At 33.1% G+C, this 17,512-nt stretch overlaps 1 protein-coding gene across 8 annotated transcripts in view; it reads right to left on the bottom strand.

Annotated features, from left to right (window-relative positions):
- Positions 1 to 17,512, bottom strand: part of OXR1 (oxidation resistance 1) — a 375,079-nt gene that overhangs the window by 30,130 nt on the left and 327,437 nt on the right. For 6 of the 8 annotated variants that reach the window (XM_060127554.1, XM_060127556.1, XM_060127558.1 and 3 more), the window contains one exon: positions 14,194 to 14,356. In XM_060127554.1, the coding sequence (XP_059983537.1) occupies positions 14,194 to 14,356 (163 nt within the window). Of the gene's footprint in view, positions 1 to 3,094; positions 3,262 to 14,193; positions 14,357 to 17,512 lie in introns of those variants that run through there. The other 2 variants (XM_060127560.1, XM_060127561.1) reach the window with 1 other exon arrangement.

The raw sequence follows: 17,512 nt of genomic DNA, 5'->3' as shown, positions 1-17,512 counted from the left end.
AATAGACATTTTTCCACAGAAGACCTAGAGATGGCCAACAGGCACATGAGAAGATGCTCAACATTGCTAATCATCAGGGAAATGCAAGTCAAAACCACAATGAGATATCACCTCACACCTGTCAAAATGGGTATCGTCAAAAAGAACACAAATTAACAAATGCTGGCAAGGATGTGGAGAAAAGGGAAGCCTGGCACACTTTTGGTGGGAATATAAATTGGTGCAGCCATTGTGGAAAACAAAATGGAGGTTCCTCAGAGAACTAAAAAGAGAACTGCAATTCTATTCCTGGGTATATACCCAAAGAAAACAAAAACACTTAGAAAAGATATATGCACTCCAATTTTCCTAACAGCATTATTTACAATTATTTACAATTTAACCAAGATATGGAAGTCACCTAAGTGTCCATCAACAGATGAATGCCTAAAACTGTGGTGTATATACATATAAAACAGACTACTACTCAGTAGTAGTAAAAACAAAATTTTTTTAAAAAAATAAAAAAACAAAAACCAAAAAAACATAAAAAACAAAACCAAATTTTGCCATTTGCAACAACATGGATGAACCTAGAGGGTATTATGCTCAGTGAAATAAGTTAGAGACAAACGAATACTGTATGTTATCACTTATAGGTGGAATCTAAAAAATAAACTAGTGAATATAATAAAAAAGAAACAGACTCACAGATATAGAGAACAAACTAATGGTTATCAGTGGAAAGAGGTGATACAGGGGTAGGGGTTTAGGATGCAGAAACTACTATGTATAAAATAAATAGGCTACAAGTATATATTGTACAGCACAGGGAACATAGCCGGTATTTTATAATAATTATCAATGGATTATAATCTACAAAAATTTTGAATCACCATGTTGTACACCTGAAAATAATATAATACTGTAAATCAACTATACCTCAATAAAAAACATAAGGAAAAGATAAAGTTAAGCATGTTTCATCAACATGGTTCTCACCCAAGCTAACTGGCAAAGGTTTAACTTTATTCCATATATTTTGGAGCATATTCTAACTATTAGTCCTATTATCTTTGAGACTTTAATTCATTTACAAAATGCAAATAATCTATCTCTGATTAACACACAGTTACTGAGCATTGAGAAAACTGTCCTAGTTTACATAAATATATGGCCATATCAATACTAGCTATAAGACTATTTATTACTTAAGTAATACCATTCTACTAATCAGTTGAGTAAAGTTATGAAGAACTGTAAGAAGTTACAAAATACGAAGTCCAAAAATGAGAAATTTTATTTGTTCTAAAATATTTGTTATACTCCTAGAAAAATTATCTTTTATTTTCAGTTTTAAAGTGAAAGAGCTCCCTCTCTGGCAGAATCTTAGAGGAAATTTCAATCTACAAAACAAGTAAAAGAACTGCTATCATTTTAATTTGTATTTCCTTAAGCCTTTCTCCTACCCTACAGCTTCTAGGATTTCTACTCCAAAGCAAGGAAAACAGCTAGAAAACTGGGACTTGCGCTTGTCTACACACCAAGACACATCATAATGTATTGTACCATTTTATAAAACTCTCAAAGACATCCTGGCGAGGTAATGAATATGCTAGGGTCTAGCTGTCTCTGTGCTCCATGACAACTTAGTTCAGTAAAACACTCGATATGAATTTTCACCTTTAAAATGGGAAGTAATACTACTGACTTTGCAAGGTTATTGTGAAGGTTAAGTGAAACAACATATATAAACTCTATGCGCAGAGCTGAGGACCAGTGAGAAGCACACTCTCATATCTGAAAAAATAACAGCTTCCTATGAGGTTAAAAAGGAATTGGTGACTGTAAGTGTGTGATGTACATTATAATGACCTATCAAGTTGGTCTCTCTCTCTCTCTCTCTCTCTATATATATATATATAAAAAGTTGGTCTATATATATATATAAATATATATATATATTTTGAACTATAAAGTTCAAAATATCCACATTTTGCCTGTATTTGTAATAAATTAAACTATATTACAGTATTAGCAAACTAATGATAAATGTTAATTCAAACTGCAAATCAAAAAAATACATGCATAGCATCACTGTTCTTGGTTTAAAAAAAAAAAAAGCTATGTTAATTGGCTAATCTGATAACCTGATCAGAATTTTAACAAATCCAATCATTTCAGATGCCTAAACCACTCTGTGCTGATGTTTCATAAACAAAAACTTGAGATCATTCAACTTAAAAATAAAAACACATAAAAAAGTACTCTCCAGCCAAATTACACCACCACCAATGGAAATCATTTTGATATTTTTACATGTTTAACATTTAAGGGTGGCAAGCTGCTTTGGGGGCATCTTCCAAAGTCACTCCCGGTTCTAAGTATATGTCTAGTCTCATTTAAATCATCTATAATCTCAGTAAAAATAAAATTAATATGCATAAGGCAAGATATAATCTTAAATTACCAAAGAAAAAACAACTGGCAATACACTTTCTAACAAATAATGCATACATACTTATACTGAAAAATATCTAGGATTCTTAAAATTAGTAAGGTTGAGTTAGATATTTCTTAATTAGAGTATCATTTATCATCATAGAGTATCATTATCATTCTGTATTAGGCAACAATGCTTGAAACTTTTTGGATAGCTTGAGAAAGACTTTTCTTGGATTGCTAAAATAATAGTCTTAAAACACAAAATTATAAATGTATTTAGTCTGGGATCCAGTCAATAAAAATTAAAGTTAATTCACTAAGATAGTTCTACTAAATTTATTTTTAAGCAAAACAAAAATTCCAAATATTTTCCTACAAAGTTAAATTAAAAATTAAGGCAGTAATAAAGGTTTGATAACTTCCTGTTGATGTAGAACACGAAAACCAAAACACTTCCACAAACCAAAATTACAGTCCCTTATTCATTTCCTTTTTGAAGATATTTATGATTAGCAGAAATAGCTTAAATTAAGGTATGCTTTTATAATCATACAATTTTGTATTCTATAAATATTCTCTATACTTAAACTTTTAAATTATACAATTTTTCAGAATGTCACCATACAAAGACTAATAAATATAGAAACTGAAATCATCGACTAAGATTTACCAGAGTATATTTTTGATTAATTGGTTGATGCCTTCTCCCCTTTTTCCCATACCAGAGACGAGACATTTCCTTTCCAGGGCAAATTAAGTTACATCAAATCTCCTAAGAACTGTTTTAGAAAGCATTCTTCCTCTGTCAAAAATACATTTCTAGCACAAGAGCCCTACTACAGTGACAAAACAGTTTGCTGGAGACAAAGATTTGATTGACAAGACAGAGAGCTAATCACTAAGTAGTATCCATTGCAAAGATAGTCCTGAGTGGAGACTGTAAAGCTGGGGAGGGAAGAGAGGATTTCCCATGTTTAAGTTTGGTTGCACTGTACCCAAATGTGCAGAGAAAGGATTCAAAAGCTTAAAGATACAGAGCATGTATTTCCAAATACCAGTACACTAAGAAATATACTAAAAATAACCCAGTCATAAAAAAGTAATCAGTACAGTTTCCTGAGTCCCTCCCAAAGTACACAAATGATTTCAATTAACATTTTACTATTTGCTCATACAGTCATAAAATTCTGTTCCTTATTTACATCTAAGAGTCCTATAAAATTTCATCTTACATGTATTTTTTAAGCAGTAAAACATCCTTTGAGGACCCTTCAATCCTCAAACTTTTAGAATGACTATGTAAAAATGAAGCCAATCTACTACAAATAAAGCCTATACAGATATTCAGTGTGATCTGAAAATTCCTTTTAGTATTAACACAGTCCATTTTTAAACTGCATTTTCTAACATCTAGTTTCTTGAAAAAGTACTTATATTTACTATGCCTATGTATACTTCACTAACCAGGGGTATCCTGAATATAAGTGAATTTTTAAGATTAAATATTATTATGACTATAAACTATAATCACCTAGATTACCTCAATTTTAACTAGAATATCAATGCCATATGATACACTGAATATTTCTTCCATTTTAAGCTAAGACTGCTCCTCCCCCTTTACCTTGTTGTGTGTACACACAAAGCTGTGCACACAATGCCACCCTTCACACACACACAGCTACCTTTCTAGTATACACAACGCTGCACCATACCCACACCCCCCCATCTCCTTCCTGCACATTCCAGCATGTGCATGCACAAGACACAGCACACCCCCTGATGAATATCCACCCTGCCGTGCCACTCATACCAGTCACCCCCCTAACTCCCCCACCAGCTCCACCACACTTACCCTAAGATCTCTCTCCCACAGTCCCTTGTAGGCACACTATACCCATCTCCACACCAGCTTTAGTTCAATTATATACATAGTGAACTGTGGTCGCCAACCCCCATCCCTGCGCTCCCTCTGCACACACCAACAGCATTAGATAATTTGGTGGTAGTGGGGTGCTCTTTTGAAAACCTATCATTACTTCCAGCTGAATTTTCTAGAATTAGAAATATATGCATACCAAAATGTGGTTTAAATGAGATTTTTAAAAATATACACACATGCACCATGCAAAGGATAGCCTATTTCATTGGTTGTCTTACTCAGCATACATCTCCACACCTTCTTCCTAATACAGTTTTGATTTTGCTAAGGTATCTTTTCAGCCATGTGTTTCTGAGAAGGCTGGCTCCATGCCTAGACAGGATGGGTTCTTAAAGATCTAAACCAGTGGGTCTCAATTTTAGCCTACACCAGAATCACTTGGAACGTTTGTTAAAACAGAATACTGGGCTCCAAAACCAGTTTCTGATAAGCCGACTGCAATGGTGCCTGAGAATGTGTATTTTTTAATTTTTTTTTTTTTTGGCTGCGCTGCGGCTTGTGGTATTTTAGTTCCCTGAGCAGGGATCGAACCTGGGCCCTGAGCAGAGAGTCCCAACCACTGGACCATCAGGGAATTCCCTGTACTTTTTAAACAAATTCAGAGATACTATTGCTGCTGGTTGTGGTCTAGGGACCACACTTTGAAAAACAACTAAACTACAATGAGATATCACTTCACACTGGTCAGAATGGCTATTATCAAAAAGACAAGATATAACAAGCATTGGCAAGAAAAAGGAGAAAAGGGAAACCCTTATGCACTATTGGTGGGATTGTAAATAGGTGTAGCTACCATGGAAAACAGTATATTTTTTGAGGTTCCCCCCAAAATTAAAAATAGAACTACCATATGATCTAGCAATTCCACTCCTGGGTATTTATCTGAAGAATGAAAACATAAATTTTAAAAGATACATGCACTGCCATGTTCACTGCAGCATTATTTACAATAGCCAAGATATGGGAACAACTTAAGTGTCCATCAATGGATGAATGGATGAAGAAAATGTGGTATAGATACACAGTGGAATACTACGTAGGCAAAAAAAAACAAAAAACAAAAACAGGAAAAGACTGAAATCTTGCCATCTGAGACAACATGGATGGACCCTGAGTTCATTAGCTAAGTGAAATAAGTCAGACAGAGAAAGACAAATATCATATGACCTCATTTATATGTGGAATTTAAAACAACAACAAAAAATGAAGCTCACAGATAAAGGAAACAGATTGGTGGTTGCCAGGGGGGTGGGGGGTGGCATTGGGGAGGGCAAAATAAGTGAAGGGGGGCTCAAAGGTACAAACCTCCAATTATAAAATAAGTCATGAGGATATAATATATAGCATGGTGAATATAATTAATAATACTGCATTATATATTTGAAAGTTGCTAAGAGAATAAATAGATCTTAAAAGTCTTTATCACAAAAAAGATTAACTAGACTTACTGTGGTGATCATTTCACAGTATATATAAATATCAAATCATAATGCTGTACACCTGAAACTAATATGTTATATGTTATTTATACCTCAATTGAAAAAAAAAATCAACTGATCTAAGCTATTTTAAGTGTGATTTTCTGTTTCTTGAAGCCAAATGCTTCCATTTAATAAATACAATACCTACCTAGCAGACATAAAATGAGCTCAGTAAATCTCCTTCTTGCCCTTTCTTTTTTCATAATACTCAGAAAACATAATGCTAGGTCATTTAAATTTGTCTAGACACCCCAGGGCTTGAAGCAGATGTCAATTTAGCATTAAAAATGTAAAATGACAGGCTATAAAATGAAGCACTTTTAAAAACATAACCAGCTTAAGGTTGAACATAATCTGTTCTCATAATTCACATATTCAACTTAATTTTTTTCCTTTACTTTATCAGGGCTGAAATTACTGAATTACCTTATATCTGATATCCTCTAAGTTGGGAGTGGTCTACTAGAAGCAATAATACATTATCTACCTACTCAATATTTAAAGTAATATTTTAATTTTTAAAATCATAAAATAGTCTGTCATTCATTCATCCCTTCTCACAATATCAATTAGACATTTTGTGCTTTAATAGAAATTTTATAGTCTATAGCTTTTGGCTAGTAACTGAGATAGATTATTAATAGGGAAAGCAAAGCATTGGTTCAATACTTTCCTGAGGTAGTTAACATCAGTAATAGTCAAAACAGACCATAATGACTCCTGGGTGCTAAATGCTAATATGAAAAAACATAATAGCCTAGAACTAGAGACCTACTCTACAGCACAGTGCCTATAATAATACTGTACTATATACTTGAAAATTTGCTAAGAAGGTAAATCTTATGTTAAGTGTTCTTATTACAAAATAATAACTATAAAGAGGTGAGAAGAAACTTCTGGAGACGAATGTTTACGGCATAGATTGTGGTGATGGTTGCATGGATATACACTTGTCTCCAAACTCATCAAGTTGTATATATTAAATATGCACAGCTTTTTGTATATCAATCATACCTCAATAAAGAGGTTTAAAAAATACTCAATATAGAAATATTATATAAGACAATTTGTATTAACTCATAAATTCTAATTGTTTTTAATGCTTTTGATTTATGAATTTTTCATATTTACTAAATTTCTTTGGCATTATGATTTGTAATCCTATGTGATTAGATCAATGTAAAAAAAAGTATATTCTTCTTTAATTGCTTTTATCTGAGAAATGTGACCTCTACTTAGTGACTCAGAGATAGAGACTACTTTCATTTTGAACAAAATCAATTCTGTATGGATTTTTCAGGCTAGGCTAAGAGATCAGGAATTTTGTTTTATATATTGACTCAATTTTAATTTTGGCATTACTTGTGCTTTAATTTAAAAAACAAAACGAAACAAAAAAACAACCCATGTGTTTAAGAAAATGAACACCAGAATACTCATTGTCTGGCAGCTTAAGAAGTAAAACATTAATCAAACAATTGAAGCCTCCTGATACTGGTGCTTCTTAGAAGTTGCAGCAATACCAAACTGTTAGTCTTCTCTGAGAAACCTAATAAACAACCACAGCAATAACTCTAATTAATTAGTGACAACTAAGAAAACAGAACTGATTCCACATGATGATTACCACATCCTAGTGGAAAGCCAAATCAATAAGGATATAATATGATAAATTTTATAGCCTAAATTGCTAAGATTAGGTTAAATATATTAAATTTATATAATTAAAATGGAGAACATTAAAAATTAATGTCAAAATGGGAAGATCCTATAAATGAGTTACAAAATTATCTACGCCAGAAAGCAGATTCTAAAATACTTGGAGTAACTACAAAACCTTTGTACAGGTTTATTTAATAAGCAGCCAATATATTTACACTTACACTTTCACTTAAATGAAAGCTTTGATTATTTGAGAAAATGTGAGTCATGTCAAGCACCTAAAAATGAACAAGTCATATCAGAAACCAAACACTGAATGGAACATATTTTTATCAATACTTTGGCAAGTGTAAGAAGTAAGAAGTAAACCAGAGTAATCTTCTAATAACAATCATTGCTTTTAAAAATGAAAAGCACTAATACATTATATAATTTACTATGGGCATGTAATTTTAGTAAATCCATATTTTAAAATTTAATCAACAAGGATAAACCTGGGGATAAAATCTTACCAAACTTGTATTTTAAAATTTTAACAAACAAACATAAGCCTGGGAGGTAAACTTTTAAATAAATCAATTAAAGCTAATTTAATAAAGTCAATTTCTTAGTTGTTTTGACCACTGGATGTTTTAATTAGTAGGTCTGGAGTATGAGAGATACTGCACTACAAGTGGTATAAAATTAACTTTAGAGATGAAAAAAAATTGAAAACTTTTTCTGCCAGCTCTTATCCCAAAAGGAGTGGAATGTCAACCCAAAGGAAGTGGTACAACAAGCAATTTTAACTTCAAAAGTTCTACTTTTGAGGCATGTCATCAAGCAGCAAGACTGGTACACTCAACACATGTGACAAGCTGAAACCTAAAACTTTCAGAGGATTCTAGTAGAGTGCCTACTGAAGTTGGTATTTGGGGTCGAGGGTAATAAAGCCTGAGGGGTGTAGTTATGTGCTATGGTACCTGGTGATAGGATAAAACTGATCTGTATTACTGTAGCATCATTTTTATTTCATGATAAGAATTTTAAAAGTTTTTTAGGTACATCAGATAAATTAAGAAGATAAATGCAAAATTCACATGAACCTTAAAAATAAAACAGGCTTCAAAGTTATTTCAGGCTTACTGTGGTAGGCACTGCTTTAGACTATACCACTGGACACTTGGGTACTTGTCAAGTACATCAAACTTTAAAGCGCATTTGATAGATAAGTTCAACAGGCATAGACCAATGAAAAAAAAAGTATGGAAGGCCTGGTATATTTCTTGATTTCCCTTTCCTTGTAGTGCCTCTGAGTACATAAGGTGATAGGAGTCCTTTGGTATGTAAGGGAGCTATGCCTGAAGTAACTATGTCAGGATTGCTACTATTGATAAGAAATCTTTTTAAAAATCAAAGCATAAAATGATTAAAGAAAGTTTCTCCACAGTGAAGCAAATTTATGTTCTTGGTGTGCAGATGCAACACCAAAATAAGGGGAATATTTTGAAAATGTTTTATACATTGTAACTTGCATGACAGACACTTGAAAATTAAAGTATATTATGACCAATATAGTCTGAAAGTATCTTTTGTCTTAGCATTATATATGTTTAACACAACACCCAAAGTGGTGGCTTGGGGTAGTACAGTAGTTATTCCACCTCTATTGTACAATGTAATCACCTGAGGAGCTTTAAAAGAACACTGATAAGTAGGTCCCACCCCAGGGCTTCTGATTTAATTGCTCTGAGGTGACCCTGAGTATTAAGATTTTTGAAAGCTCCCCCAGATGATTCAAAGGTTCTGCCTAGGTTGAGAACTTGGTGTGGTAAAAGAGTACAGTCTCTGAATTACAGATTAACCACTTTGAGGATTTTAGCTAAAATTAAGCTTAAGAAACAAGCTTAGAGAAATTATCTGTAAAATAAAGATAATAGTCTATGATTAAGTGGGATGCAATAGATCTAAATATTGATTTATAGGAAATTGAAGGCACAAGAACATGTCAGTAAGGCTGTGGGGATGTGATCAGCAAAATCCAGACTATGGGACATTCTACAGGAAAAATATGATTTCTTAAAAGCTAAAATTACAAGGTAAAAAAGCAAAGCAAGGCAAACAAATGGAGGGAGAACCTACATCTACAGAGAATTAAGAGACGTTTTAACTAATCGAAACATCTAAACCTTAGTTGGATGCCAATTCAAACAGCAAACAGTAAAAATACATTCATATTACGTGTATTTTAAACATTTTTATCACATTTGAAGAAATGTGAACTGGGGAAAAGGAAGGATTACAGATAAAGTAAGTTGAGAAAGCTGAGTGGCACATGCAAATTCACTATACTATTAATCTCTGTATTTATGTATTAATCAAATCAAAGTACAATCATCAGCAAACAGTAGGGGTCAAAATAGGCATCTTTTCCCACCTTTACCTGACACTGCTGAAATGCCATTAGTGTATCTTCCTTTCCAGTGAACATCCATAAAAACACTCCCCATCAAAAAAGCAAGTAATATTTCTCACAAAACTGTGAAGGCCCACATAAAATATTACCCTCAGTAAACATGCTCTACTGACTTCTTGCACTGAATACTGGCAGAAACCAGAAGACTCTACAATTGTTCCTTTTCAGTCGCAAGGTACGGTTATTAAACTACCAACAGCAGAAGAATTCATAATTCAGAAACTCAAGACAGTATGGTTACAAAAGAAACAATGTTGAGGTAACCTGATGTTTTATGCTAACTATATTTATATTGACTAATGACTAAACTAGAACAATGAAGAGTACATATTAATAAATAACATCAATCTGTTAACACATCTTGAGTTACATGTATAGTATTTCTAGATTCTTTCTCCCAATATTCAGGAATCTTAGTTCTAATGTATCTTAAGGGGTTCTTACTCCTGACAATCTTAAAATTTAGCTATCTTTTCTCTTTGCTAGTAAAGGTAGGTTTCTGCTGCTCTCACTTCTCTCTGGAATTCACTGTACAAATCTCTAATACTGCTCTCCTTTGTTTCCTTTTCTCATCATTTCTAATTCTTGAATTCCAACCTTTTCTAATTATCTTCAGAACTGACTTTCAATTTGCACATTTGGGATCTGAAATTGTTTCAAATATTGTAGAATTTTTCTTGCTACAAAAGGTGCACATTTTAGTAATTTGGGGTGCCACAGTTAATGAATCCTTTTAGGGTAATGATGAGGATAGTGTAAGATCAAAGAAGAGTTACTAAAGTCAAACAGAAGTACCAGGGAAAATAATCCTGGTAGAGGATTAAAAACGAAGATAATAATAATAAAATTTAATTATATTTGATAATAAATTTTCATAGTATCATAGTATATAGAAAAAATATGTTGTTACTAATGTGCACTGGAAGGAAGAACAAAGACAAATGTATTAAACTTACAAAGGTATGTTTCTTTAAACTCACTAAGAGAAAGAACTAACAGAACTGTCCTAAACTGAAAAGTACTGCCCTTTGAGGTAGTAAGTTTCTTATCACTAAATATATTGCAGCAGAACCAAGAATAGTGTAAAATGTAAAATGAGAGAGGCTGAACTGTCAGTTAATTCCAACTTCCAGAGTCTATGGCTTTATGACAAAATATTTACAACAAGTGACATAAGAACTTATTTTAGGATACAGATCAATTTTTAATAAGTACAAGTTTCATTATTTATTTTAATCTATGTCCAAATTTATTCATTAATGCTGTAAGTATTTATCGAGGATGAATTATATGCCTGTACTGTTCTTAGCTCTGCAGATAGTGTATGAAACCCATAAAACCCTGCCTTCATGCCACTTACAGAGGTAGGGGGACAGGAAGGAAACAGAAGAGAAGTAGTAGAGGAGGTGAGTTTATCATATGCAGAAGTTTCCTCAATGTATAAATTTCATGTTAGCATGAAATAAATTCATAATAAATTCATCCTAAATTCTAAGTCACCTCTTCTCCGGCCGTAGGTAGAAATTTTGAATTACTCTTATTTTATATATGTCTCTAGTCAAATTCCTTTTTTAAAAAACATCCTTTTAACATTTAAAATACTTTTTATGTCGTTTTACATTTCTTGAAACCCATAGAATGTACAACACCAAGAGTGAGGACTGAGGTAAACAACAGACTTTTGATGGAAAAAAAAAGCAACAACAACTTTTTAGGCACTTAGTAGCTATCAGGCACTAGACCAACACTATACAAGAGAAATACAATGCAAGACGTATGCAAGTACAAATTTTCTAGTGGACACATGAAAAAAGGAAAAAAAAAGTTAAATCAATTTTAATATATTTACTTCACCCAATATATCCAAAATATTATCATTTCAACATAATCAATATAAAAATTAATCACATTTTTTCTTTCAATTCTAAATCTTTAAAATCCAGTATATATTTTGTATTTTCAGATTATCTCTATTTGGACTAGCCACATTTCAAGTGCTCTACAGCTACAAGTGGCTAGGGGCTATTGTATCTATAGGAATTAGTATATTTTAACTACATCTCAATGCAGACACTAAATTTCATAGGAAATACCTGAACTTACTTAGATCATATTTAGATTTCATGAAATTTATAGTTGAAAGAATAGATTCATATATCCAAGTTGTTCCAAACATATTTAAACGTCATCCAATACTGAATCAAGTATCGGTTTTTACATTTAAATTATTTAAAAGTAAATAGAATTAAAACTTCAATTCCTTAGTTGCATTAGCCACGTTTCAAGTACTCGATAGCCACATGTCAACAGTGGCTACTATATTAGATAGCGCAACAAAATGTTTCTAGACAAGGCAGCAAAGAAAGTTTTTAAAATTAAATTTTTTATCATCCATCTTCTTTTTATTTGAATCAATTCTAGTTGAAAACAAGTGAGGGGACCTTTTTTTTCTTTAGAAATCATAACCTGAAGAGTCTTCCACAAGAACTGAGGCAGTTCCTTTGAATCAAAATGTCAATACTCAAAAAAATAATAATAAAAGTCTATTATTTCCAAAGTTAAGTATTCCAATCCCAAAGGAGAGAAAACTCTCAACTCCCTTACTTGATTGAAAATATTGCCATCCACCTTGCCACCCAAGTTAGAAACTTCACCATTACCTAATTGTCATTAAATCCTGTCTTATTAGCTAGGTAATACATTTTTAAAAAACTTTATTTTATCCCCTTCCACTCTACCTTCTATTGTTACTACCTTTGATCACCTGGGCTATTTTAAAAGTATCCTAAAGCTAATTTTAAATACATAGGGATTATTTTGTACATGTGAACACCCATGTAAATCATCACCAAGAATAAAATACAGACCATCTCCAGTACTCTATATAAAGTTCCCTCCTGCCCTTTGCCAAGCCAAACTCCCAGAAACAGGTAGTCTGGTGGACTTTTGACTAGTTTTGCCCTTATGAATTTTATGTAAATGGAATTATACAGTATATAGTCTTTTATGTCTGGCTTGGCTTCTTTTATTAAACTATTATCTTTGAGACTCATCCATGTTGTTGTTACCAATAGAACCTTTTTATTGCTATATTATTTGGAATTATATAAAATTCTGAAATTTATTTATCCAATCTCCTGCTGTTAGGCATTCAGGTTGTTTCCAGTTTGTGCCTATTGTGAATAAAGCTGGTAAGATGATTAATAATGTTGGTTTAAATATTAAAATAACTCAAAATAAATGCTCAGAATATGTTAAACTCTTTTCCTCCATTATGTTGTAGTCACAGTAGAAACTGATGCTGCATATACCACAGAATGGACTTAGGCACATACAAAATCAGGTTTGCATTTTGAACAAAAGACATGCCATGTATACCTTCAATCATTATACATGTTAAGTACATACACAATACATTCATCACATAAACAACTGCAAACATTAACACCACATGGATAACAAAATTTGATTCAGTTTATTATCACATTTTAGCATCTGCTTTGTATTTTCTAACGCACAAAGAGATTAATCCAGGCAACCATAACAAGAGAGAAACTGGATACTGTCACCCACCCTATCAATCCCACAAGACAAAGCATGTAAAAACATAATATGTAATATTAAAAGATGGATCTAAGAGGGGTTATAAAAAGTTGATTAGTGTTAATCTGATCATTTACACAAGCTCAGTAAATTTGAGCACATAAAACTTTCATTACTTAGTAAAATTAGCATCAGCTTATTTCCCTAGCACTACTGCTAAACTGATGTCAAGATAATGCTTTATGAGCTTATGAGAAAGGAGTGCTAATTTGCATGAATGAGTTAAATAACTGCTGTACTGCCTCCATGCAGGAGACATTAAACAAACATTAAAACAAATCAGAAACAAAACAAAACAAAACAAAACAAATCAGATCTGAAATAAGTATTTTATGAAAATTAGTATAACAGCAGTTAATATTATTCTAAAGTTCACTCAATAAAAGGCATTGTATTGCTATACGTTGCTTCTCTAGTATTTTAAAGGAAAAGGAAAATGACAAATAGGAATAAACCAAAGTTACTAATCAGATTTATTCAATAAACATGTATATACATGGACAGTGAACCTTTAAAAAATTACTCTTTTGTACAAAGATCACTTGCACTTTGCCTGTAACTACTATAAAACTATAAATTCACACAAAGCAAAAAGATAAATGAAATCTTCACATTTTTCCCCTTACCTCCCATTCTCTAGCTGCTGCTTCATTAGTAGAATCCTCATTTGTTTCCGATTCTTCAATCTTTTTTACTACTATAAATCCAGGTTCTCTGGTATATTCACCAGTATCTTCTGCATATATTTCTGGACTCCACTGAATGAAGAAGGCATACAAGTGGTCTGTCCTGTTAGAACAAGCGATTATTAATAATAGACCTAGTATTCTGTGCTGTTAGCTAGAGTTTAAAAACTATATTTGTTAAATATTTTCACAAAACATGAAGACTTAAAATATACAAAATATATACCATGCTTTATTTAAAAATAAAACAAAGCCCACTACCAGGAAGACATTAACTTAAAATTTTTTGGCTGTGTTCTGTCAAGCTCTGAGAAAACTACATTAGGATTTTCTCTAGCATGGTTTTGACATGCTCAGATGCTGTCCACAGTAATGTTTCTTTTCTTTAAAGAAACTTAGTAATGGGAAGGAAAACTGAACCCACCATTTTGACCTCATTTACACAATGATCTAATTATATAAAATATAAGTGAACAACTAACTAATTACCTATTTTAAAACCTGGACATTATACAGATTTTCTCCAAGTTAATAGAAATTTAGTATGTTTAACATTTATTTTTTTATTTTTATTATTTTTTTTGTGGTCTAGAGATTTTTTCTTTTTTTTAACATCTTTATTGGGGTATAATTGCTTTACAATGGTGTGTTAGTTTCTGCTTTATAACAAAGTGAATCAGTTATACATATACATATGTTCCCATATCTCTTCCCTCTTGTGTCTCCCTCCCTCCCACCCTCCCTATCCCACCCCTCCAGGCGGTCACAAAGCACCAAGCTGATATCCCTGTGCTATGCGGCTGCTTCCTACTAGCTATCTACCTTACGTTTGGTAGTGTATATATGTCCATGCCTCTCTCTCGCTTTGTCACAGCTCACCCTTCCCCCTCCCCATATCCTCAAGTCCGTTCTCTAGTAGGTCTGTGTCTTTATTCCTGTCTTATCCCTAGGTTCTTCATGACATTTTTTTCCTTAAATTCCATATATATGTGTTAGCATACGGTATTTGTCGCTCTCTTTCTGACTTACTTCACTCTGTATGACAGACTCTAGGTCCATCCACCTCATTACAAATAGCTCTATTTCGTTTCTTTTTATGGCTAACATTCCATTGTATATATGTGCCACATCTTCTTTATCCATTCATCCGATGATGGGCACTTAGGTTAGGTTGTTTCCATCTCCGGGCTATTGTAAATATAGAGTTGCAATGAACATTTTGGTACATGACTCTTTTTGAATTATGGTTTTCTCAGGGTATATGCCCAGTAGTGGGATTGCTGCGTCATATGGTAGTTCTATTGGTTGTTTTTTAAGGAACCTCCATACTGTTCTCCATAGTGGCTGTACCAATTCACATTCCCACCAGCAGTGCAAGAGTGTTCCCTTTTCTCCACACCCTCTCCAGCATTTATTGTTTCTAGATTTTTTGATGATGGCCATTCTGACTGGTGTGAGATGATGTCTCATTGTAGTTTTGATTTGCATTTCTCTAATTATTAATGATGTTGAGCATTCTTTCATGTGTTTGTTGGCCAGAAACTATCAAACTCTTAGAGGAAAACATAGGCAGAACACTCTATGACATAAATCACAGCAAGATCCTTTTTGACCCACCTCCTAGAGAAATGGAAATAAAAACAAAAATAAACAAATGGGACCTAATGAAACTTCAAAGCTTTTGCACAGTAAAGGAAACCATAAACAAGACCAAAAGACAACCCTCAGAATGGGAGAAAATATTTGCAAATGAAGCAACTGACAAAGGATTAATTTACAAGCAGCTCATGCAGCTCAATAACAAAAAAACAACAACCCAATCCAAAAATGGGCAGAAGACCTAAACAGACATTTCTCCAAAGAAGATATACAGACTGCCAACAAACATATGTTTAACTTTTAAATACCAGGAACATTCAGTGTATTATTGGTTCAGGGATGATCCAACCTTTTAACTCTCTTGTTCCCCTTTTCCATTTTGTTTACTAGAGTAAAGCCTAAATCCCTGATAAACGTTATTTGAGGGTCAGCAACACCTTTCAAATATGTATGTTTTGTTGGCTGTAATTAGCATGGATAATTGAAAAGTGATTATAAAACTCTCCACTAGCACATACTAATCAATAACCACTGTTCTGGAAATTGTTTCTAAGTTAATAAAATTTTTTAATAATGTCATTTCTTATGTGGCAACTAACACTTTAAAAAGGTATAGCTCAATATCAAAAAAACAAACAACCCAATCCAAAAATGGGCAGAAGACCTAAATAGACATTTCTCCAAAGAAGATATACAGACTGCCAACAAACACATGAAAGAATGCTCAACATCATTAATCATTAGAGAAATGCAAACCAAAACTACAGTGAGATATCATCTAACACCGGTCAGAATGGCCATCATCAAAAAATCTAGAAACAATAAATGCTGGAGAGGGTGTGGAGAAAAGGGAACACTCTTGCACTGCTGGTGGGAATGTGAATTGATACAGCCACTATGGAGAACAGTATGGAGGTTCCTTAAAAAATTACAAATAGAACTACCATATGACCCAGCAATCCCACTACTGGGCATATACCTTGAGAAAACCATAATTCAAAAAGAGTCATGTACCAAAATGTTCATTGCAGCTCTATTTACAATAGCCCGGAGATGGAAACAACGTAAGTGCCCATTATCGGATGAATGGATAAAGAAGATGTGGCACATATATACAATGGAATATTACTCAGCCATAAAAAGAAACGAAATTGAGCTATTTGTAATGAGGTGGATGGATCTAGAGTCTGTCATACAGAGTGAAGTAAGTCAGAAAGAGAAAGACAAATACTGTATGCTAATGCACATATATGCAATTTAAGAAAAAAAATGTCATGAAGAACCTAGGGGTAAGACAGGAATAAAGACACAGACCTACTAGAGAACGGACTTGAGGATATGGGGAGGGGGAAGGGTGAGCTGTGACAAAGCGAGAGAGGGGCATGGACATATATACACTACCAAATGTAAAATAGATAGCTAGTGGGAAGCAGCCGCATAGCACAGGGAGATCAGCTCGGTGCTTTGTGACCACCTAGAGGGGTGGGATAGGGAGGGTGGGAGGGAGGGAGACGCAAGAGGAAAGAGATATGGGAACATATGTATATGTATAACTGATTCACTTTGTTATAAAGCAGAAACTAACACACCATTGTAAAGCAATTATACTCCGATAAAGATGTAAAAAAAAAAAAAGGAATTAAGTATCATCTTTCAGATA

Source organism: Lagenorhynchus albirostris, chromosome 17, assembly GCF_949774975.1.
Source record: "Lagenorhynchus albirostris chromosome 17, mLagAlb1.1, whole genome shotgun sequence".
Taxonomy (NCBI): Eukaryota; Metazoa; Chordata; class Mammalia; order Artiodactyla; family Delphinidae; genus Lagenorhynchus; species Lagenorhynchus albirostris.
Note: the sequence above shows the minus strand (reverse complement) of the source record. Positions and strands in the feature narration are given on the sequence as shown.